The 24704-nt window shown below is 41.0% G+C and overlaps 1 protein-coding gene across 3 annotated transcripts in view; it reads left to right on the forward strand.

The window, feature by feature from the left end:
* Kif16b (kinesin family member 16B) overlaps positions 1–24704 on the forward strand; it is a 296601-nt gene that overhangs the window by 125788 nt on the left and 146109 nt on the right. For all 3 annotated transcript variants that reach the window (XM_057780936.1, XM_057780934.1, XM_057780935.1), the window contains exons 15-17: positions 380–517; positions 14289–14371; positions 18759–18847. In XM_057780936.1, the coding sequence (XP_057636919.1) occupies positions 380–517; positions 14289–14371; positions 18759–18847 (310 nt within the window). The remainder of the gene's footprint in view (positions 1–379; positions 518–14288; positions 14372–18758; positions 18848–24704) is intronic.

Genomic DNA, 24704 nt, shown 5'->3' on the forward strand with positions numbered 1-24704 from the left:
GAAAGTGCAGAGATGCTCATGGCTCGTAGGCTCACAGAGTCTTTCGTTCTTATGTCTCCCTGTGGCTGGCGGGAGTTTGTCTATATTGAACAGAGATTTTCAGTTAAACAGCTACTCAACTTGTATTCTTGTTAGGAAGAATAAGCTGCCAGCCAGAGCTCACTGTCACGGGGTGGGGGGTTGGCCAGACCCTTTGAGATGACCATCATGGTGGATGCCTCTGTCTCTGCCCCTTGACATTGCAGACTCACTCAATGTAATTGTCCACAGTGCTTTTGTTCAAACAGGTGTTCAAAATGGAAAACAGATAAATAGTTGGGAGTCATTATAGCAGACACCCAAGTGGGGACCAACTTTCTCCTTTGTTTTTCTCTCCTAGTCCTTCATGGTCTTGACTTGGAGAGTGAGCACTGTGTCTTTGAGAATGTCGGGGGAACGGTGACTCTGATACCCCTGAGCGGGTCCCAGTGCTCTGTGAATGGTGTTCAGATTGTGGATGCAACACAGCTAAATCAAGGTACCTGGTTTTGCTTTTCAGAGTTCTCTGTATCTATTGAGAAAGCAAGCTTGCCTTGGGGAGCATATGCATCTTGCTGATTAAGGGACACAGAAGTTAAAGACTATTTAAGACTATTTGCCTCCTTGTGTTTTCTCTTTGTCTTGCTGGGGGACTGCTTCATAACACCCACTTTCTTGTTAAATTAAACATGACATATTTATGAATATTTGTGGTTGTGAGAATTAGCTATTAGATGACTTTAAGTGAAAAAGTACCTATTACAAGAAAATTTAATAACAATGATTTCCTTGGGGGCTGGAGAGATGGCTCAGTGGTTAAGAGCACTGACTGCTCTTCCAAAGGTCCTGAGTTCAATTCCCAGCAACCACATGGTGGCTCACAACCATCTGTAAAGAGGTCTGGCGCCCTCTTCTGGCCTTCAGGAATACACACAGACAGAATATTGTATACATAATAAATAAATATTTAAAAAAAAAAAAAAACAATGATTTCCTTTAAGACTTTTACTTTCGCCAGGCGGTGGTGGCACACGCCTTTAGTCCCAGCACTCGGGAGGCAGAGGCAGGCAGATCTCTGTGAGTTCGAGACCAGCCTGGTCTACAAGAGCTAGTTCCAGGACAGGCTCCAAAACCACAAAGAAACCCTATCTCGAAAAACAAACAAACAAACAAAAAAACCCAAAAAACAAACAAAAAAAAGACTTTTACTTTCAGTGTTTGTGTCCTTCTTATGAGTGGTTACAATTATATACACAGGATGGGTATGATGTCTTTTCTGTTGGAAACAACTTCAGTATTCTTAAAAAAAAGAGAGAGAAAAGAATAGATGCAGAATTTCAAATTACAGAGCCATGTGAAAGTAGCCAGTACATGTTAATTAGTCTGCTCTTTTTCTCTGTAGCTAAATTGATAAGATTGTAAAGAGAAAATGTCGTTCCAGTCAGTGTTAGTCCTTTGGATTTGAGCCTGTGGTAAATTAAATCTCATGACCTGAAAACAGAGAAGAGGGAGGCACACCACACCTCTCTGAAGATCTTCCAGGAGACTCCTCATCCTAAAGGTTCCAACTGTTCCAAGCTGTGGGGATTACATGTCCTCTAGGGGAAGGATGGGGTTCTGCTTATGACGAATTCCAATCTTTGAGTACCTTTTGTATATTTCCTCCACCAGTGAGATTCTCCATACATCTCCAGTGCAGCCATACAACTGGGAAACTAATGGTGATCCTCAGATTTGGTTCATTTAGATTTGGCCGTCTGCTTCTCATGGATCCAGCTTTGTGCATGGTCGTGTTGGCCACATCTCTAGTTTCTTCATTCTAGAGTAGGTCCTTGGTCTTTCTTGGACTTTATGACATTGAACAGATTGTGTCAGAGGCATTGTAGGCATTCCCTCTGTAGGATTTCTCTGGTGCCGTTCGTAGTTAGATTTTTGTTTGTTTGCAGGAAGTGCTGGGCCAGACTTGTACAGACTAAGCAAGCGCTGTGACACTGAGTGACTTACACCTCCAATATGATGCATTTCTGACAATGCTGCATTTTCCTCCTCTCCCATCCTCCACTGCTGATGGCACTCCCTTTGGGTCCTTGGTAAACATGCAGCTGGCTAAGCTTTTGCCCTGTGTAATTTCATCCTTTGACTTTGGCTTTAGATAATGCTGTGGGAAGGCACTTTGGTTATCAGTATTCTTTCCCTTGTCACATGTTGACTTACTGTTTCAGAAACTGTCTTTAAAATTTTGCTGAATTATTATTATTCTGTTGGTTGCTAAAAAGATTTTCTTGTCATTTCTTCTCATTTGTCAATTGAATTTTTAGTAGCAGGGTTGCATAGTTAGTCACTGTATTTAGTATTTTCTCTGCTTTGCCTTTATTTATTTTGAATGTTCAAATTGTCTCAGATTTGGCCAGTGTGGGTTTCTTCAAGGTGGCGTCTGTGTGTTTTGGCTTGACCTCATTGATTTGTGAGCTCTTGCATACCTTCTGAGGCAAGATATTCTAGATTCACCTTGTACATTCCTAGAACTTTCCAATTCTTTAAAGGGTGCTCTCCAGTGTGGGCTCTGTGTAGACCTTCCTTAACATTTAACGTTGAGTGATTCTTTTCTCCTGTACTGCCCAGGAAGGAAGCAGGATCACGAGTTTGCTGAGTTTGCAGAAATTCTTCAGAAAGCTGTAACTATGTGTCTAATTCTCCTCTAGATTAAAGCTTGCTGGTAAATGTCTACATGAAGTAATTTTAGTTTTCTTTATACCTTATTTTATTTTGTTCTTCTACTCAACTAGGTAGCTCATTTTAAAATATGTCTACTTTGGGTTAGGAAGCAAATTTCTGACCTTTTAGTCTATGTCAGATGTGACTTTGGCTAAGAGAGTCATAGAACTAATTGACGTTGAAGGCTAATAGCAACACTTGTCTTTCCCTGTGGGATGCTCTTAATTCTTTTATTGTCGTGGTTCTGTGGTGATGTTCAGATCCAGTGGGCTTGAGTTCCTCCAGCTCATGCTGAGCTGCTGAACTGCTTCCACCATGTTTGAAGATGAAAGAGCATTGCACAGAGTATAAATGCCACTAACAAGCCTCCGAGCCGGGGAATGCTAGATGGCATCAAATCAAGGCATTGTGTGAGAGTAACGAGATGACAACTTTTTTTTTCTTTTTTTAACCTAGACTTTCTTTCATTAATATATATCCTGTCCATCGTAAATTAAGGAATAAAATTATCTACTTTGGCTTGCTTAGTGTTTGTTGATTTTTAAAATGAAAACTGAAACATGTTTTTAAATTGCAGAGTGATATGATAAACTGGAGGTTTTTGACCATATGTAGTGAAAATAAAAGGGGTAAATGGGACTGACCTATCCTCCTCCAGATCATCTTCCCTGCCAGAGAGGAAGGAGGCAACCTTAGCATTTATAGACAAGGATCATAGACTTCAATAAGCATCTAGTTTTTTAAAACCTATAGTAAAATATAAAAAAATGGACTTCATTAAAAATACAATAAATGAAGCAGGATTAAGTAAAACAGTATTTTTATACTTAAAATCCTTCTTGGCTTTTGCCCATGAAGCAGCTTTTTAAAGTCAGTTCTGTGGAGTACTTCTGCACAGTCCTGCTTAGGTGATTTTTGCAAAGTCAGATGTTTTGAATTAACTTTTGGCTGCCAAGCCTCTTGGAGCTGGATCTTGGGGTAGCTGGACAGCTGCTGTATTAGTACAGAACACTGAAAAAATGATAGCAGACTATTTATTATCTCTCATTATTATTATTCATACTTTTACCCTCTGAATCCTTGACTTGTATCTGTTGTTAAATCTTTTTGGCTTTCCAAGCCAGGCACAGGTTCTGTTTATATCCCCGAGGATCGTGAAGTCCAGGCCACTTTGGTTTCCCACACCTGTTGTTCTAACTAACGCCAGTTTCTGGCTTACTGTAGTGGCTACTGGCCTGTCATCCTTTCTGATCCGTTATTTCTTGGTTCTCAAAATTGGCCTGTTTGGTAAACTGCTGATTGGGTTCATGAAAGACACACAGAAGGAACAGTTTTGTAACAGTTCCCTGCTTTCCGGACAGCAGGAATATAGGATAGGAGCCCAGATGAATACCAACCCACATCGTATCCATGTTTTACACATTACCCTTAGCTGACTACATCTCAGCTTCACCTTATATCACTCACGGCGCCCTCCCCTTTCATCACCAGCTTCCACCTTATTGCTGATATTCCATAGTCAGCTGCCTCTTCATTGTTAAATTACTTTCATTTGGAAATGTACTAGACTGTGTCATTAAAAAAAAAAAAGCACAAGTAGTAATTACATCTTCCTTATCTAAATAAACCACTTAACACACTGTGAATGCCAAAAAATGGATTTGTCTAAATTTAGAAGGTTGTCATCATTAGGGACAAGTTTTTTTTTTTTCTTAATGTTGTTCTTCATTTTTAACTTGTGTCAATGAGCTGCCTTCTTTCAAATAGCATAGCCCCCCCCCCCCCACACACACACATAATAAACAAAAGGAAAGGTTTTCATTCTTTGGCATTGTCAGTAAAATGAAGAGTATTTGCTGGAATTGTAAGCATGAATGGGATGGAATATTCCTTGTGTATTGTCTAATATTTGACATCAGACACCTTTCCTTCATCTTCAGGTCTAAATATACCCATCTCTTAGTGTGTGTCCAAAGCTCAGATCCCCTACCACTTGTGATTCCATTATAGCTCCATAAATGAATCCATAGAAAGAAGAAGGCAAATTCTTTTTTTTAATTTTCTTTTTATTTATTTATTAAAGATTTCTGCCTCCTCCCTGCCACCGCCTCCCATTTCCCTCCCCCTCCCCCGATCAAGTCCCCCTCCCTCGTCAGCCCTAAGAGCAATCAGGGTTCCCAGCCCTGTGGAAAGTCCAAGGACCTCCCACCTCCTTCCAGGTCTAGTAAAGTGAGCATCCAAACTGAAGAAGGCAAATTCTTGACCACAATGTCTTGTTTATATCCAGAGACCACAGCTCTTCTTGAGAGTCTAAGCTCTTAAGTTCTCCCAAACCTAACCACCATATATTTAATAAGAAATGACACAATAATCAGGTGTGTAGTAATTCAGCAAATACTTCAGCCTTCTCTTGGAATTTCCAGGAACTAGGCTTTCTTATTTGAATTAGTTTTTGATGTAATATATATTTTTAAAGCTGGTCACTGTTAAATGTAAATAATTTTTACATTCATATCAGTGAATACCTTTGGTCTGCTTGCTGGCCTGCCAGATTCATTGAACATTTACCTCTCATTTTAAAAGTGCTACAGAAACTGCATCTTGGAAATTCACAGTGAGGTGCATTTGAATGTGATATGCTTGAGTGCCAAAACATATTTGCTTTTACTCAAGTACCCTGAAAGAGTGAACAGGTGATTGTCTGCGGAGTGGAGCAGGGGAGCCTTTGATAAAATTTTCATCTGCTGGAAGGCTCAGTGACAAATTAAAAAGGAATTTTAGTGGAACTGGAAAAGAAAATAGGTCTTTGAGGGTTAAACCACGGTATCCAGCTAAGGCCAAGAATGTATATGCTTCAGAGAGCTGGGAGAGAAGAGCGTGTTCCCTGTGGGCTCCACTATACTGACCTGAGCACCCGTCAGATGCCTCCCTCAAGTTAGAGACCTGAAAACTGAGAATTTTCTTTTTGAATTTTAAAACCTGAACTATTTTTAAAAAGAGAATGGTTCGCCAAGTATGTTCCAGGTCAGTGACATCAGCACTACCCTGGAGCTTATTAGATACACAGATTCCTAAGCCCTATGCTGCAAAAGATCTAGATCTAAAAACCCCAGTGGGTTTTCATGTCCAGAAGTAATTCTGATGCATTCTTCTGCGTGAGAGCAGCTGACTAAAGCTAGTCACACTGAAGTCAGATTCTCGACACCCTTGACATGAGCAGAAAAATACCTATTTGCCTATCTCTACTCCTTTCTTTTCTTCTTCATCCTTCATACCTGTTTTAGTCTCTCTGATCCCTTCAACAACTTAGGCTTCACATTGCCTTAGATGGCTTTACAGTGGGTGTTGCCATGGGTGTCTTTAAGTTTACCAGTTTGGAATTTACTGAGCCTCGGAATCTGTGGGTGTCTGTCTATCTTTAGAGTTGGGAAGTTTGCCACCATGATTTGTTTAAAAACATTTTCCTCTACTGTATACACTTCTCTTTCATTCTGGGTCTCTAATCATATAAACATTAGATATTTTGGTTGTTGTCTCCTGTTCTTTTGATGCTCTGATTTACTATCTAGTGGAGTTTTCCTCTATGACCGCTTCCTGCTATAGGGCTCATCCTCCAAAGCTTTTGTTTATCTGATTGTTGTGATTTTGGGTCACAACATTTGGTTCTTCTTTTTATGTTTTATCTCTTATTCCATTTTTAATTTTCTTTTTGTTTTAAAGTTGAAATACTTATTTAAATGTTTATTATTTTTAGCTCAAAGGGCTCAGCCATGCTGCGTTGTTTTCCCAATTCATTGACCTCCTTTGTTAAGGAAGTAATGATAATGGTTTGAATCCGGAAAGTTTGAACATTTTGTTAAAGGAGAGTCAGTTTCATTGAAATTCTTTGATGGGATACTGTGATATCCTCCTTCAGTGAGCCAGTGAGCGTGTTCCCTCGCCGAGTCCCTCACCTAAGTTAGGAGCAGCCTCACCTATACAGATTGTGCTTGTAGCACTAATGCTGGTTCGTTGTCAAGGCCTCTGGGCTGTCCACATTGCAGTGGTCTGACTATGTGGATAGTCTGAGCAGTTTTCTGCCCCTTAGCCCATCTCTCAGGCTGAATATGCTACCGAGGCTTAGGGCTATGTGTGCACTTGTGGTAGTGAACGTTGGAGTTCCTATTGTGCGCCCAGTAGTTTTCCCTTGGATCTTCCTGTTTCTCTCCTCCAACTGGAAATTGGAGTTTTCCCGCTTCCCCTCTTTCTTCTACCCTGTTTACCTACATCCATGTCCAGGGCAAAGGACTTAAAGGACAAAAAGAGGGAGCATACAGCCACAGGAGCCTGCTGTACCATCCTGGGTAACTTGGAGACCTCCCGCTGCCTCTACTTGGTACCAGGGAACTTCTTGTTCAGATGAAAGCAGAGGACTTCTTCTCATCCGTGTTTCATAGCAATGAGCATTTTTGAGCTTCTTTCTAGTCTGAGCCAAGATACAGAAACTCATCCTTTTCCGTTTGGCTGCCCTTAGTCATCGAAGCCTCCTCACTCTCCTCAGCAGTCTTTAAAAGAGTACCAGTGCTCTGTAAGAGCCTTGTTAAACTGTAAAGCACTGTGATGTTAATGACTGGCTTGGGTTGTAAACAACTATTTTTAATGTTTATTTTGTATTGAAATTAGCTAAGATGGCAGTGTGGTTGACTCTTAATTGACAGATCATAGAGAACTTTCCCTAGTGAGGTGCCTTGAATTAAGTCTGCAAGCTAAGCAGAAATTTTTTAACAAGCAACTTGCTATGCTGCCTTTATGATGGCCCATCCATCTGTTTTAGACATGTTACTCCTTCTGAGGCTCCTTCAGTGGCTACAGAGGACCCCCTCATCCATGGCAAGGCTTACGCTGACATTCTGCAGGAGTTGTGGAAAGTAGCACCATAGCCAGACAAGCCTTGGTGAACCCAAGACAACCCAGCAGCCATTCTCGCAACATGTATGATTTTGTATTGCTCATGAATTATTTCATGTCAAATCCACATTTTCCTTGGAACGGATGGACTTGTCCCCTGTAGGAAGTAATCTGTTTCCCCCATGAAGTTTCAAGAAGAAGAACATTAGCCTGACTCACTCAGGCACTCATCTAAGATTTTACGGGGAGGGGTGGACTGGTGCATCCTGAAGATTTAAAAACTCTGCACTCAGTACATACCCAGATCATCAAATCACCCTTGATGGTTATTTGACTGGGTACATCAATAGCAAAGATTGAAAATCAATTTCCTTTATTCTCTAGAGGCCCAGAAACTAAGCTTACAAATTTTCATTTTACTGAGAATAAATGAGGGATAAAGTGATTTATCTAATGCAGGAAGTTACAACTCATTGTCTGAAATGTGAGCACTGATAAGGGAGATGTCGGGGCCCTGGTTGGTCTTTGATAAGGTGTCATATACTTTTGTCCCCACCACAAAAAGCAGTGATCAGATGACATGCTTTGATGGTGATATCTGCTCCAGTATCACATTGATGCCCGGCACCTGGCACTCATGAGTACCTGGCACTCATGCCCAAGCCTATCAATGGCATCTTTATGTCTTTTCTGAATTCATTTAGAATCTGCACAAAGTCATTTATTCCCTATAACTCTTAATCTTTCACATCTAGCTTCCCAAAGCCATTTTGAAACATAATTACTGTAACTCCTATGCCTTAAGTAATAGTCATTATTTAAAGAGTAGAAAGCCCTAGAACATACAACTTAATCTGTTCTTATGTAATGATTCATGTTATTGAAGATTAGATTTTTATCATGGCTCCAAAATGATGCTAACATTGCAATTCATTTCAATATAAGGTTTTTAAGCTATTTCAAATCACAGAGACGGTTCTTATAAGCAGCTTTCCTGGAATCAGGCAACAAAATGAGAATATCCTTGTCCTTCTTTACCCAAGATTCTTGTTCAGCCACCTTTCAAGGCAGCGTGTGATATTTTCTGAGTCTGAATCCTCCACCCATCATAACTCAAATGAAACCTCTCTCCCACCAAGTGTCCTTTAGGAATGCAGCCCCTGTGTGTGTGCTGGGTACGTGAAGGGTGATGAAATAATTAAAATGTAAAATGAGGAGCCCAGAAGCAGAATCCTGTTTCTATTGTTTCAAGCCTTTAAGCTCCTGTTATCTTGGACCAGGCACTTTGGGGAACACAGTTGTCTCCCGTGTTTGTATCAGCTTTAACTCAGAACAGCATCCTTTATACAGTCACCTCTACAATATTCACATGACAACATTTAATAGAAAAGTAAGTTAATTTATTCATGCAGTAGCAGAATTAGAAAATCTCATTAAAATCAAAGGAGGGGGGTAATTGCTTGTAGTCTTAAGTATTGTCCCTTTCTTCCCCTAGAAATCACTAGCAATACATATATTCTTGTTTTTTCAGCTTACTTTACATACTAAAATAAGAAAATCTCATATGAAATCATCATTTGTATCTCTCATTCACAGAGATTTAAATAAAGGAATCTTTTTATATTTTTTAGACAAAAGGCTTTGTCTCCCATTTTACAATGTCATTTCCTCCTCCATTCCTTTTTAATACCGTCTGGAATTTGTCTGTCTTGGATATTTAACAAGCTCTGAAGTAATCTCAGTGAAGCCATCATACATTTCAGCGAGGTTTAGACATGCTCTCAAAATTACAAATTAAGCGTATCACAGAAAGTCCATCTGCTGCGATTAATCACATTAACCTCAAGCAAGGAGTCATTGACAGTTAAAAAGAACTTAAGGTCGAGAAGGAACCTTAGGAATTTTCCAGTTGATGAGCAGCTGAAAACACTGAATTCCAAAGAGATTCAGTCATAGCTCCTCCTTGGTCTCACCCATAGATTCTCTTTCAGGGTGTGTGGGAAGTGTTGGGGTGGGGTATGGGTGTGTAGGCTAGAGGTTATTCTCAGATGTCTTCCTCAGTAGCTTCTGAACCTTCTGTTTTGAGCTAGCATCTCTCAGTAAACCCAGATATTAGTGATTTGTCCCCAGTCAACCTTTCTCCACACCCTCGCCCTGTGCTGGGTTACAGGTATACCAGCTGACTTAGATTTTTACCTGGATGCTGGTGATCTAAGCTCAGGGCCCCATGCTTGCATAGTGATCATTTTACTCACTGACCACTATTCCCAGCCCTCACTTAGATATTATGTCACTAACCAGTTTCATTTGTCTGTCCATCCACCCACCAAGTTACCTTTTCCTTTAGCTGGCTTATTGCTAAGTATATTCATGAATTTCCTCTTTCATAAATTGCAGCTAACTATGCCACTAAACCCATTTCACCCTCTGTTTATTAACATGTCATAGGTATGATCTGAGTCCAAAGGGCACCAGCTGAGGTTCGTGTGCCCGGGAACAAAGAACTGAACCAAGGGATATGTGGACAATGATAAAAATAGACTCTTTATGAAAGAGAAAGGTACCTTTAATGGGTAGGGTAGGGTGCATCTAGAGAACCAAAACAGATCTGAGACTCAAAAACCCCACCTCCTATTAAGACCATTCTTGGATTATTTGCTTTGTCTGGGAGATCTAGCCATGCCTACCTTTAGCTCAGTTTTGGCATATATAGCCTTGATGGGGCATGGGAGGTCCCAGTCCTTCTGCCACTGGGTTTCGTGTTCATCTTGCTGTCTCTTCTGCAGCCTGGCTTTCTGGCCACAGGGGTCTGTAAAGCACTGTCATACAAATTATATTTGTGTATTTTACAGCTCCCTTTTCTCCCCAGCTCCTTCTTTCTTGCCTTCTCACCTACGCAGCTCTCCTTGAGGCAGCACCCACTGGTAATCTCTGGTTTCCATTTAGCATCTCTGGCAGCATTCTGTACTGGTGCCTCCCCCTTAGTTCTGTCTCTTCCCTCTCCAAGGTCACCTCCTCTATGAGGCTGTTAAAGCCAGCTTTCCTCCAAGTCTCTTCTCTTCTCTTCTCTTCTCTTCTCTTCTCTTCTCTTCTCTTCTCTTCTCTTCTCTTCCTTTCCCTCCCCTCCCCTTCCCTTCCCTTCTTTTCCCTCCCCTCCCCTCCCCTTACCTTCCTTTCCTTCCCCTTCCTTTTCCTTTCCTTCCCTTCCTTTTTCCCCTCCCTTCCCTTCTTTTCTTCCTCTTCTTTACTTGAGTGACATTTCTACAACAGTGACTTCATTTAGTAAAGAAAACTCTAGATAGATAGATAGATAGATAGATAGATAGATAGATAGATAGATACATGAAAATGGTCCCCATGTTGTCTGAGGTTTCTGTCCTGCCTGGTTCCCACAGTTATTAAGTCCCAAAGAAATTGCACAGAGGTCTACATTAATCATAAACTGATTGGCCTATTAGCTCAGGCTTTATCTTAACTCTTATAACTTGCATTAGCCCATTATTCTAGTATATGTTAGCCACATGGCTCAGTACCTTTCTCAGCAAGGCGTAGTCACATCTTGCTTCTTCTGTGTTTGGGTAGGACTGCAGAGGAATGGGCTTCCTCCTTCCTAAAATTCTCTTGTTCTCATTGACCCACCTCTACTTCCTGTCTGGTTGTCGTGCCTATACTTCCTGCCTGGCTACTGGCCAATCAGCGTTTATTTAAAACGAATTGACAGAATATAGACAATTGTCACTCACTGCCCATGGACCCATAGTCAGTGGCAGTATTAGAAGGTATGGCTTTTTTGAAGGAGGTGTGTTTTTGCTTTGTTGAAACTTCTCACTCATTTACCCCTATCCTGTTAACTGTTTATGCTCTGTAAGGGCAAGGCATAGTTAGCCTTCTCCAACTCTGTATCCCCAGTGTTTATCATGATGACTAGCATGTCAGTGCTCACAAAGTATTTGTAGCTATACAAATTAAAAGCAGTATCACATAAGCTTGGTGCATATTTTTGATTCAGTGTTTCTTGGGTGAAAATGAACAGTAGAAGGAAGAAGAGGAGACAACTGTTAATGGAGACCATTACAAATGCCAGGCCCTTACTTGACACCCATCAAAATGGAAATGAATTGTTGGATAATTTTACTTTCTTTCATAACTTCATAAAGGGCTTTTAGCTGTATATTTCATGCAAGTAACATAGGTGGCTGGATTATTTTCAGTGACTTAATATGAGTTGAAATAATGTCTCTGAGTTACTATTCTATTTTTCCATTAACATATTTTAGCAATTTTCAACTTGCTTAGCTAGGCATTTGATTAATAGAAGGGAAAAAGAGTTGAGTTAGGTGTAATTAACACCTGGAATTTGATCGCCGTATTAATCTCTAATATAGCTGAAGAGTATTAAAAGTGCCTACATCCTAGACATGACTGCTTAGATTACCACTTTCTGCAAGAGACACAGCTCTGAGTCTTAACAGTGAAAAAGTGGAAAACACCTTTCTTAATTATAGTGAAGTTGCCTTTTCAGAGTGACAGAGACACAAGTGTGAATTTATATGAGGACAGTAAACCAATTGTTAGTGAGACAAAGACCTACTGCTTTCGTGAATCTCCCAAAATTCTTCTCTTCATGTTGGCTCCATTTCCTGTGAAACAATGACTTCCATTGAACCCAGTTCTTCAGTTTCTCCCTATGCCTTGCGTCTAAACCAGTCAGTCAGTCAGTCAGTGGTTAACTGTATGGATTTGAAACTCCTCTGATTCATCTAAGACACTTTACTAACTAGGTAATAGCTGAGACTGGGTGAGGAGATGCTTTCTAAAGCTCTAGAGTAGATGACTGTGATTGTGTTCTGACTCCAGGCAAAGACCACTCCCAAGCAAGAGGTAGCTGTTTGTGCTCAGTTAGAGGGTACATCAGCCATCAGCAGCTCCAGGACTTGCACCAAGGGGCATTAAGGATCTGGTGGTACTGTCCTCTCAACAAACTGTATCTTCTGAGGTTTCAGGGGATGGTAGAAAGATACTGTCTTAGTTAGGGTTTCTATTGCTGTGAAAAAACACCATGACCATGCAACTCATATTAGAAAAAAAAAATAATTGTGGTAGCTTGCTTACAATGCAGAGGTTTAATCCATTACTGTCATGGCAGGAAACAAGGCAGAATACAGGCAGATATAATGCTGGAGAAGGAGTTGCTACGTGTTGATAATCAGGCAACAGGAAGTGGTCTGAGACATTGGGTATAGCTTGAGCATATATGAGGCCTCAAAGCCCGTCTCCACAGTGACACACTTTCCTAACAAGGCCACACCTACTCCAGCCCAGGCACACCTCCCAATAGCGCCACTCCTTTTGGCGGCCATTTTCTTTCAAACCTCCACAGATACCCTTGAAATCTTTTAAGTTTTTAACTATTAACAATTAGTAATTTTGTTTTTGAATTTTTCTCTGGGAAATACCAAATTTATGGGTTGGCTTTTTATCACTGTCTACTCGATGGTGAATGCTGGTCAATCTTTTTCTCAGCTTTCCAGGTATACACATACCTAGAAACAAAGCTTGTCTTTGCTGTTGTTAAAAAAAATCTTTTGTATGGATTGATTTTGAATTTTTATGTTCTGAACATAGCTAGGTAGTCTCCCATCTGTGACCCAAGCTTTCCCTGTGGTACCCCATGCTCTACTTTTTGCTGTTTTCTGACTATCTAGTGAGACCAATATTGGTCTTTAGCTCCTCTAGTCTCCACTTGGTGCTATAATGTCACAGTCATTTCTCTTGATGACTGACTCGAGAATATAAGTATTGCCTGTCACAGAACTAAAACTATCATAAAGTGACAAAGTACTCCGCATGGAAGAGACCACAGGATATGTATGGCATAGCTTCTCTTAAATGCCTGTAAGGCCAGGGAGTTCACTGCCTTCCATGGCCAATGCACTGGATCTGGACAAGTCTGACTTCAGAAACTATTTGCTTATTCTTGCTGACCCCTCTTCCTTGGTCATTCTTAGTATTCTTAGTCATTGGCCTTGACTTCTCTTGTTCATGGACACTTGGTACTGAATGAGGATTTTGGTCCAGTACCTAATACAGACATGTAAATTTTAACAGGGTTTGTGAGAGGAAGCAGCATACTTCCTTGAGAATAGACATGTATATATTTATGTATGCAGTTTCTTCCACATCAGGTACTGGCAGGTGTTAGCAATAGGAGCTTGTTCTCTGCCAGTTCCACTGTGTTTCTTTTGAAACTGCTTGTCTTTGAGTGTCTCCTTTTGTAAGCATTAATAAACATTTCCTACATTTGAAATCACATGTTTTGCTTGATGATACATCTCTTTAGATACCTGGAGGGTTTTTTCCTCCAAATAATCATAAGTCTAATTATCTGCATATTAAGTTTAAAATCTCATAATGGGTTATAATGCTTAGATTCATCACTTCTGCCTAAGTTATTTTGAATATATTTTACACCCAGCTGTAAAAACAAAAGTACATGCAGGTTTAAAATTTGCCTCCATAGGTCGGCCTTTGAGACTGAAGCATCCCCTTATTATTTTGTAATGCACTGGAAGGATAAGTCTGTGCTCTGCTGTTGCCAGCTGACCTCACTGCCTACCACTGACATCATGTTGCTGTCCATCCATTGCTGTCGTTTTTGTGTATTCCAGGTGCTGTGATACTCTTGGGAAGAACCAACATGTTCCGCTTTAACCATCCAAAGGAAGCTGCCAAACTCAGGGAGAAGAGGAAGGTGAGGGCATGGGGCTGACCCCGAGTGGGGTGGGGCCTCTCCTAGGTCCTAGCACTTTACTTTCTGGGACTAAAACCTCTGGAAAGGAAGCTCTGTAGCCATGTCAGTTCCAGGCAGTTGTTTCCTGACAGATGATGGAGTAGGAGAGCCAGCAACTAGAATCCAGAGCTCACAAGAAAAAGCTGTTCCTTTTAGACCCGTCTTGCTAGTCTATGCATACCCGGAAGAGCCATACTTTGTGTGATATTGAGGTGTGACTTGCATTTACCAGAATCTGTCTAAGAAACATACCACTGAATCGCTCTTATTGCAAGTCCACCATAGTAAATGGTGTTTTTCATTTGGGCAGGAGATGGAATGGGGTGAGTTTAGGACCATTGAGAGAGATGGGCTTGGTTGGATGGGACCATTCACAGGTCTTATAATACATAGTGATGGAGGAAGGCTGCAGCCCACAGAGAGGACCACTGAATGGGAAGGAAAGAAGTCTGCACCATGGCCTCTCCCTAGACTGCTGAAAACAATAAAAACTACAGCTTGCATTTTCATGATCTGCGAACTATGCTCAACTTATGCAGAGACCGTCATGTTATCTGTACAGTAGCTATTACCACCCCAATGTAATACATAACTGAATGGGAAATTAGACTAAGACAGACTGTCCATAACAGTCTGTGAGGGCAGGAGGCAGGCAACCAAGACAGTCCTGACCCACAAGCCTGAGACCTTTGTTCTAACCAACAAGTGATATAACATGATATAACCTGGCTACCCAAGGCTGCCAGGTCCTCTGGTGGAAAATGAGAACAAAGTTACACCCCTCAGCCTAATCCACAGCTGATTGATGATCCAGCCAATAAATATTCTTGCCCATTCCAACCCAAGGCCACTCTAGCCAGTACCTTTTAGACATGGTTATACAAAAAAATATCAGTAACCACCTGTGTCTTATCAGATCACCATGGATTAAAGTTAGAATTCAACAACAATGCTATCTCCAGAAAGCCTATGAACTCATGGAAACTGGACAGTCAACTACTGAACCACACCTGGATCAAGGAAGAAATAAAGAAAGAAATTAAAGTCTTTCTTGAATTCAATGAAAACGAAGACTCAACATACTCAAACCTATGGGACACTATGAAAGCAGTGCTAAGAGGAAAGTTCATAGCATTAAGCGCCCACTTAAAGAAAACGGAGAAAACACACATTGGAGAATTAATAGCCCACCTGAAAGCTCTAGGAAAAAAAAGAAGCAGACTCACCTAGGAGAAGTAGAAGACTGGAAATAATCAAACTGAGGGCTGAAATCGACAAAATAGAAACACAGAAAACAATCCAAAGAATCAATGAAACAAAAAGCTGGTTCTTGGAGAAAATCAATAAGATTGATAAACCCCTATCCAAACTAATCAAACAGCGGAGAGAGAATACGCAAATTAACAAGATCAGAAACGAAAAGGGAGACATAACCACAGACACAGAGGAAATTCAGAGAATCATTAGATCTTACTACAAAAACCTGTATGCCACAAAATTGGAAAATGTAAAAGAAATGGACACTTTTTTAGATAAGTACCATATACCAAAGTTAAACCAGGACCAGATGAACAATCTAAATAGACCTGTTTGTTAGTCACGAAGAAGTTCTTATAAAAAAACCTCCCTACCAAAAAAAGCCCAGGTCTAGACGGCTTCAATGCAGAATTCTACCAGAACTTCCAAGAAGACCTAATACCTATACTCCTTAAGGTATTTCACAATATAGAAACAGAGAAGTCATTGCCAAATTCCTTTTATGAAGCTGCAGTTACTCTGATACCAAAACCACACAAAGATACAACCAAGAAAGAGAACTACAGGCCAATCTCACTCATGAACATCGACGCAAAGATACTCAATAAAATACTGGCAAACCTAATCCAAGAACACATTAGAAAAATTATCCATTATGATCAAGTAGGCTTCATCCCAGAGATGCAGGGCTGGTTCAACATACGAAAATCTATCAATGTAACCCATCATATAAATAAACTGAAAGAAAAAACCATATGATCATTTCATTAGATGCTGAAAAAGCATTTGACAAAATTCAACATCCCTTTATGATAAAGGTCTTAGAGAGATTAGGGATACAAGGGTCGTACCTAAGTATAATAAAAGCTATTTATAGCAAGCCGACAGCTAACATCAAATTAAATGGAGAGAAACTCAAAGCTATTCCACTAAAATCAGGAACACGACAAGGTTGTCCACTCTCTCCATACCTCTTTAATATAGTGCTTGAAATTCTAGCGATAGCAATAAGACAACATAAGGGGATCAAAGGGATTCAAATTGGAAAGGAAGAAGGTAAACTTTCATTATTTGCAGACGATATGATAGTGTACATAAGCGACCCCAAAAACTCCAGCAAAGAACTCCTACAGGTGATAAACACCTTTAGTAGCATGGCAGGATACAAGATCAATTCCAAAAAATCAGTTGCCCTCCTATACACAAAGGATAAGGAAGCAGAGAGGGAAATCAGAGAAGCATCACCCTTCACGATAGCCACAAATAGCATAAAATATTTTGGGGTAACCCTAACCAAGGAAGTGAAGGATCTATTTGACAAGAACTTTAAGTCTTTGAAGAAAGAAATTGAGGAAGATACCAGAAAATGGAAGGATCTCCCTTGCTCTTGGATTGGGAGGATCAACATAGTAAAAATGGCAATTCTACCAAGGGCAATTTATAGATTCAATGCAATCCCCATTAAAATCCCATCAAAATTCTTCACAGATCTTGAGAGGACATTAATCAACTTTATATGGAAAAACAACCCAGGATAGCCAAAACAATCTTATATAATAAGGGATCGTCTGGAGGCATTACCATCCCTGATTTCAAACTCTATTACAGAGCTTCAGTATTGAAAACAGCTTGGTATTGGCATAAAAACAGAGAAGTCGATCAATGGAACCGAGTAGAAGACCCTGATTTTAACCCACAAACATATGAACACCTGATTTTTGATAAAGGAGCTAAAAGTATTTAATGGAAAAAAGAGAGCATCTTCAACAAATGGTGCTGACAGAACTGGTTGTCAACGTGTAGAAGAATGAAAATAGATCCATATCTATCGCCATGCACAAAACTCAAGTCCAAATGGATTAAAGACCTCAATATCAGTCTGAACACACTGAACCTGATAGAAGAAAATGTGGGAAGTACTCTACAACATATGGGTACAGGAGATCACTTCCTACGTTTATCCCCAGCAGCACAGACATTAAGGACAACATGGTTATAGAGAGATACGGTGGAAACATGTCTGCCAATAGCTTTCCTGGGAAGCAGATAGACCAATTCTTACCTTTTCAGCCTCCCCTCACCTATCCCTTTATCTCTGTCATTCAGTAAATGTGAATGTTGAGGGAAGGAGAGATACAATTTCTAGCATCTACCCAAACCTCAATGCAGTGTAGCTAGGAGGCTTTCTGAGCTATGGAATGCCTAGTAAATAAAGGGACATGTTTGGGGGGCAGGTTAAACCTGGCACAAAGGAATCTACAAGGAATCTACAAGGATGACCCCAGTTAAGACTCCTAGCAATAGCAATATGGAACATGAACTGGCCATCTCCTGTGACCAAATTGGTACTTAGCCCAATTGTCATCAGAGAGTTTTCATCTAGCAATTGTTGGAAACAGACTAAGACCTACAACCAAACATTAGGTGGAGTTCAGGAAATCTTGGAGAATTGGGGAAGAAAGAATTGTAGGAGCCAGAGGGGTCAAAGATATCACAAAACAAACAAATGAAACAACAAACAAACAAACAAAAACCTCACAGAATCAATTAACCCAGGCTCATAGGGGGCTCACAGAGATTGAACTAATAACCAGGGAGCCTGCTTAGGACTGACCTAGGCACTCTGCATACATGTGACAGTTGTGTAGTTTGGTCTTCTTGTGTGACTCCTAACAGTGGGAACAGGGACTGTCTCTGACTCTTTTACTGACTGTTGGGACCCAGCCTTAATACATGTGGAGGTGTTTATCTTACTGCATCTTGATATGTCATGTTTTGTCATGAAAGACATGCCCTTTCTCGAACAGAAATGAAGGAGTGAATTGTGGGGTAGGTGGGTGGGAGTAAGGCACTGGGAGGAGAGGAGGGAGGGGAAGCAGAGACCAGGCTGTAAAATAACTAAATCAATACAATTTCTTTTTAAAAGGTGGTTTCTGGTATATAAGGGTCCAACTAGCCTTCATCTGCAAGGTATTAGCATTCACATAGTGTATGCAACTCATTGCCCATCACTAGCAGAAGGCAATGGATGCCGAGCACTGGCTGTCTCATACCCACTAAGGTAACCACTCTGTCCTGTGTCTGCTCTTAGAGTGGCCTTCTGTCCTCCTTCAGCTTGTCTATGACCGACCTCTCCAAGTCCTGTGACAACCTGTCTGCAGTCATGTTGTATAACCCTGGGTGAGTGAACAGCAATGTCTTTTCCCCGTGATTTGTACTCTGATGGTATTTATGGTGCCAACTATATTATAGTCACTTGATGGTAATAAAGCTTGGGCAAGGGCACCTCCTCAGCACATCACCCACAGCCATTTTCCAAGTTTCTTTCCAGCCAGTGCTGTATATACATAATTGTACTTAGTTCTAATCACAGTGCAAATGGGATTATGTTCTCTGAGTTTTTGCTTAACAACATAATAAGCATTAGCAAAGATGGTTACAAGCTTCATTATCATTTTCATAACTGTCGAATATTTTAAGTTGGCACTTTGATTGCCCAGTGCATGATCCCTTTGGATTAAATGCTTTTATCTTGTTTTTATAAATTATCTGTAATAACAGGGGCAGCCTTGATCCTCGGGCATTCCATAGCCCCGAGAATTATCTTCACTATTTTCAGACATCAGGGGATGGCTGAAGACACAAAAGAGAGTATTTTAAATAGTTTAGCGGCTGGGTGACCTTGAGTTCTTAGCCTAAGTGCTCAAGTCCTTGGTGACTTCATCAGTAAGATGACAGTGATAATGAAAACGTCTGGAAACACGAAGCCAGATGAGAAGGCTTTTGGGTACTCCCCAGTTTTAAGGTCCCACTATCTTCATGCTTCCTACCAAGAGAATGTCACATAAACTAATGAGCTGAGTGAGTGAAATTAACTCACAGGACGTCTTCTGGAGCTGTCCTTTTTCAGCATTTACTTGGGGCAGGCATGGTGCTGAGTTACCTCTGTCCTCTCAGTTCTGAGTCACGATAGCCTCGGTTTACATGTGCATGTGTTCATGAATTAGAGCTTTGGTGGTGTCCAGGTCCTGCTGACTCCCGAACCTTGCTCTCAGTTCTAATCCTATTCCAGTTTCATAGCCAAGGCCTGGGACTGCCCTGATCCAGTTAGTACTCTCCGTGGTGGAAAGTAGATGTCCGTGAGAAACTGTTGGCTCATTGTCCTGGGAAGCACCTTCAATCGCATCTCTGCCTTGTTCCTGTTGGAGACTAGATCCCGTGTTACTTAAGCTAAAGAGAAAAAAGAGCCAGTTTGTGAGATATGGGGTCTGTAGATTTCTGGCAACCCAAAGTTTGTTTTATCGTCTCCAGTTTCGCCTTCACCATGCCACCTTCAAACTTCATGTTATGTGATTACTGAGGAAAGTTATGCTCATTAAATAATTCTGTCTTGAAATAAGCCAAATATTAGTGAAACCCTAAAACACAAGAACCTTCTCAGAGCCACTGAATAGGCAGTCTTTCTGAAGCCATGAGTGCTTTAGGCTCTTAGAAATTGGCAGTGATTTTCTCAGCTACTTTGTATGGGGACTAGAAAAAAAATCATCTATAGGATTCTATCACTTAATAATATGCTGGTCCTCGGCATTGATATCAGTAGTGTAATCTCATCTGTTAAGTACTGTTTGTCTAGTCAAATGGTTTTGCTGGGATTTGTCTCCCAGTCAAAGACCCAGTTACTTGGAATCCAGCACCACCTTCCCCATCCACTGTGCACTGGAGCCCTTTAGTTTGCTTCCATTTGGAGACTTAGTTTGCTATCTTTAAAAACAAAAACGAAAACAAAACAAAATAAAAAAAAACCCTCTAATCTCTGCTCAGGTCACTAGCGTTCTCTCTCTCTCTCTCTCTCTCTCTCTCTCTTTCTCTCTCATATCTATATGTATGGTATTGAGTTCTCTTTTCTCCATAAAATGTAGAATATGCAGTCGTCTTGAAAGTGATACTATATTTTAATTGATTTGAAATTCAGTTTTTTCCCCAGTATTGATAAAATGTCATTAAAGTGTACCAATTTACATCCTCAGAACTCTTCTGACTCACCGTGTCTACAAGTAAAATGTCACTTCATTGATTCCTTATGGTCAGTCAGCATCCCCACCACCTGTCCATCACATCCACCTCAGCTTAGCCTGGCACATCCACCTCCGCGCAGCCTGGCGCATCTCACTACATCCCTCTGCAAGTTTTGGGCCTTCAGTTTGTGGCTCTGACTTAGCTACATATAAAAAATACTGTGCCATAGGAGCTGTTTCTTTGCTTGGTCCAGGGTTTGGTATTTGTTTTTCCTGCTGTGTGCTTTGCAAGGAAGGCGCCATGCAGATGAACCCATTCTGCACGATATTCCCAACTCTCATCAAAATAAAATGTTCCTGTTCAGTGCACATTGCTGCATGTCTGTCATCACTATTTTATCATTCTTTGTGGAGACAATCCACCCTTCAGCAAACCCCTTCTGAGAACTTGCTATCAATCAGACCCTAGGACAGGGGTCTTTGGTATTGGCAGTGTTCAATGTCCATGCCAGCTGGAGGAGATAATCAGCCTGTGGGTGACTGGAAGATCAGAGGAGTGAAGGAGAAACAGTGTGTGATGCTTTTAGAGCAGTGTTCGGCAGGAGTGCTCAGGGAGGACTTCAGAGTTGGAGATCTAAGACTCGAGTGGAGTGAAAACGACAGGGGAAAAGAAACACATTCCGGGGAAAGAAAAGGGAAGCAAAATGCTGCAGAAGCAGAAATGGAAGGCAGACCAGAATAAGTGGAATGTAGGAAGAAGGGTGGCGCAAGGTGCTGAAGATCAGCTTTGACAAAACTCGTACATTCCTGGGAGATGAGAGGCTGTCAGTGGTAGCCTGTGTGGGCCTGTGTGGGGCATGGCAGCAAGAGTGTCCTCTGAGAATGTTGGTAAACATTAGAAGCCATTGGCTGGGACAGTAATCCCAAAAGCACTTACTGTGGAAATTGTAGTATAGAATCAGGATATTGTGAAGGAAGCTGTGTGTTTAGACCATATGGAAGATAATGGTGGCATGGGCCTGGGCTTTAGCCATAGAGATAGAAAAAAGAGATCAAGGAAGTAGGGGGTAAAGACCAGATTTCCAGGTTTCGGGTGTGAACATGTGGGGCAGATGTTGTACCCTTTCTTGCAATGGGCCAGGTAAGGAAGATGATTGATTGATTGCAAGTGTACAGGTGATAAGAATTCCGTTTCCATAAGTGTCTTTCTTGTTAAGTTGGAAACTTTGTGATCTCAAAGATCTTTACTTAGTTTATTTCACAGTGTCATACATATCTCCTGGTTATCAATAACTTAGCAAATAGTTTCAGATTGAATATGTCTCATTTAGTAAGACATCTGAGTCCTCTAGGGTATTTTTATTTTGTTTTTTTATGAATTTTTATAGGCATGAACATTATAATTACTGAGATAAGACATAGTGTATAAAGTGTTACAATCCCAGAGATGATACAGTTACTTAAATAGCCTCAAGGTCATGTCATGATCCTTGACAAAAGGTGGTAGAAGGAGGAGAATGCCTTATGATAAAGTAGGAAAGTGAGCAAAGGCAGTTGAGAAACCCAACTGAGAAGCAAGATGTTGTAGCTGAATTACAGCTGGTGGCTTCTAGATGCTTCCTCTGATATGAGCATGATGCAACCCCTTCACCTGGCTTCTGAAAACAGACACATTCATGTAACATTTGTTGGTACAAATTCAAAGAAAATTATTTAATACTTCATCATACCTTCCTTCTCCCTGGTTCCCAGTCTGCTGCACTTGCTACATGCTGCAAAGAGTGATTACCCATGAATTAAAATATAATTGAAAAAAAATTGCCTACTCTGACTTATGGGAAGGCAGATACCTCATTATGAAATTGTTGGCTCTAGCAAGTGGGCAAAATGGAAGCATAATTAAAGCTATAGCCATGCTGTTTTTACCATCTTTTTTTTTATGTTGCAGGTATAAATACTCTCAGCATAAATTAAGGAAGAAGAACATTGAAAGAAATATGTTTAGTACATGGGCCCTCATTAAAGAGTTGTTTAATTCCACATAATCCATAGCTTGGACTCCGAGCATGCTCATTTCTCAGATGGAACCTCAGGCTGTGATGCTCCCTCTGAGCAGTGGGTACTGAGAGGATCTGCTGTGTGCTGACAGCCTAAGTACTCGGCTTCCAGCTCTCTGCAGAGAGTCTGGGAACACAGGCTTGTCATGTGAATGCATGTAGAATAAGTGTAAGACAGCATGCGGTTCCGAGGAGAAGGCAGCTGTGTCTGAGGTCTTTTCTGGGATCTACTGGAAAGGACTGATGTGGCAGGAAGTATCAAGAAGGGATCGCTTTCTAGTGCCACACCCCCATTGGGTAGCCATGCCCTAATGTGTTGGGTAACAAAAAACAGAGGTCCTGTGACTTCCAAAAGCAATCTTTGTTAGGGTTGACGTCACCTATAGCCAGTCTCGTGGAATCTGTATGAGTTTGATTCATGAGAACCGTTTGTCTTCTTTTTGGAAATGGAATATTATTTCCTTGTGTTGGTGCCGGTTTCTTGTGTAGTCTAGCTCATTCTCAATGGCACAGACGCTTACACCCTGGACTAAGTGACCAGAGTTCTTGTCATAGAGTGGACAGCAGGATTCCAAGGAGTCTTAAGTATACTTCCTCCTTTATAACTGAGGTCATAACGTTCCCAGCCTGTAACAAGGCCCTGCTTGGAGAAGAGAGAAGCAGCAAATGCTAACTGGAGACTTAGTCCTCATCATCCACCTTCCAAAGACTCAGATCATTGTCCTTACTTGGTGCCAGAGGTTTTACTCCGTGATTTCCAGGTGAAGTGTGTCTTTGCTGGTCCCTGAAGTGTTTGCAGGAGAGAGATGTCACTAGCTGAGGAGCTCCACTGCAGGGAGTATAGGGCTTCCAAAGGAGAGCAGGGCAGAGGGAGTCATACTGAGAGAAGGCCATAAGAGGAGTCAGCAGGGTTAGGCCCAGCATGAGAGAGAGGTCCCTGGAAGCGCACAAGCACTTACAGAGTGGCTTTTGGGGGGTTGTATTTCTGTGTTTGTCAAGATGAATTTGGGGTATAAATTGCAGCTCTGGTTTCTAAAGTATGAATGTAGTGTTGTATATGAAAATTGCATCTGTAAATTCTGATTAGCCTTTTAAGAAAGCTTCCTCAGAACCATGTAGATAATGTATGTCCTCAGTCTCAGCACTGAGAGATAGATGCGGGAGAATCAGGAGTTTAGGGCCAGCCTCAGCTATGTAATGAGTTCAAAACCAGCCCGGGCTATACAATCTCCTATCTCAAAACAAAACAAAACAGCTAATCTAGAATGTATAGTTAAAGTCTGTATTCCAGTGTACAAACATGACTTATTCTCTGTGTACTCATGTTCAATAACTACTTTTTATGTTTGGTAACTACTTTTATGTGTAGCTGTGGTAAAAGAGACTTACTATGTTTTACCATCATAGCCATTTTAAGTACACTGTGTAGAAAGTGCATTGTTGTTACTGTGTAGGCAACCTCTAGAACATTCTTCATCTTACAAGATGCAGCGCTGTGTTCTTGAAATAACGCCTTCCTGTTCACAACTCATTTTCTGTTTTTGTTATTCTTCGTTTGTTTCCATGAATTTTACTTCTTTATACATTCATGCCTTACACGTGGGGTCAGAGCATTTTTCCATTTGTGTTTGGTTTATTTCACTTAGCAGGTTTCTTCAGGTTTTACCGTTTCATAGAACTCCCTGTTTTCCAGCTGAGTAGCAGTCCTGTGTACGTGTTTCTCATATTTCCTTTGTCCGCTCCTCTGTTAGTGGACATGGGGCAGTGGCTGTTTCTTCTGTTAGCTGTTGGAATAGGACATGAACAGCAGTGTGCAGATGTCTGCTCGAGCCTTTGATTTGAGCTCTTCTAAACGTTTCAGAGAGGGCTCGTCTGCTTGTCATGTGGCTCTGCCGTCCTCATATTTTTACGGTGAGGGAGGATCACCCACCTGTGAGGCTTCTGTATTTGACAGTAGTCATCCTG

This window comes from Chionomys nivalis, chromosome 9, assembly GCF_950005125.1.
Source record: "Chionomys nivalis chromosome 9, mChiNiv1.1, whole genome shotgun sequence".
NCBI classification, from domain to species: domain Eukaryota; kingdom Metazoa; phylum Chordata; class Mammalia; order Rodentia; family Cricetidae; genus Chionomys; species Chionomys nivalis.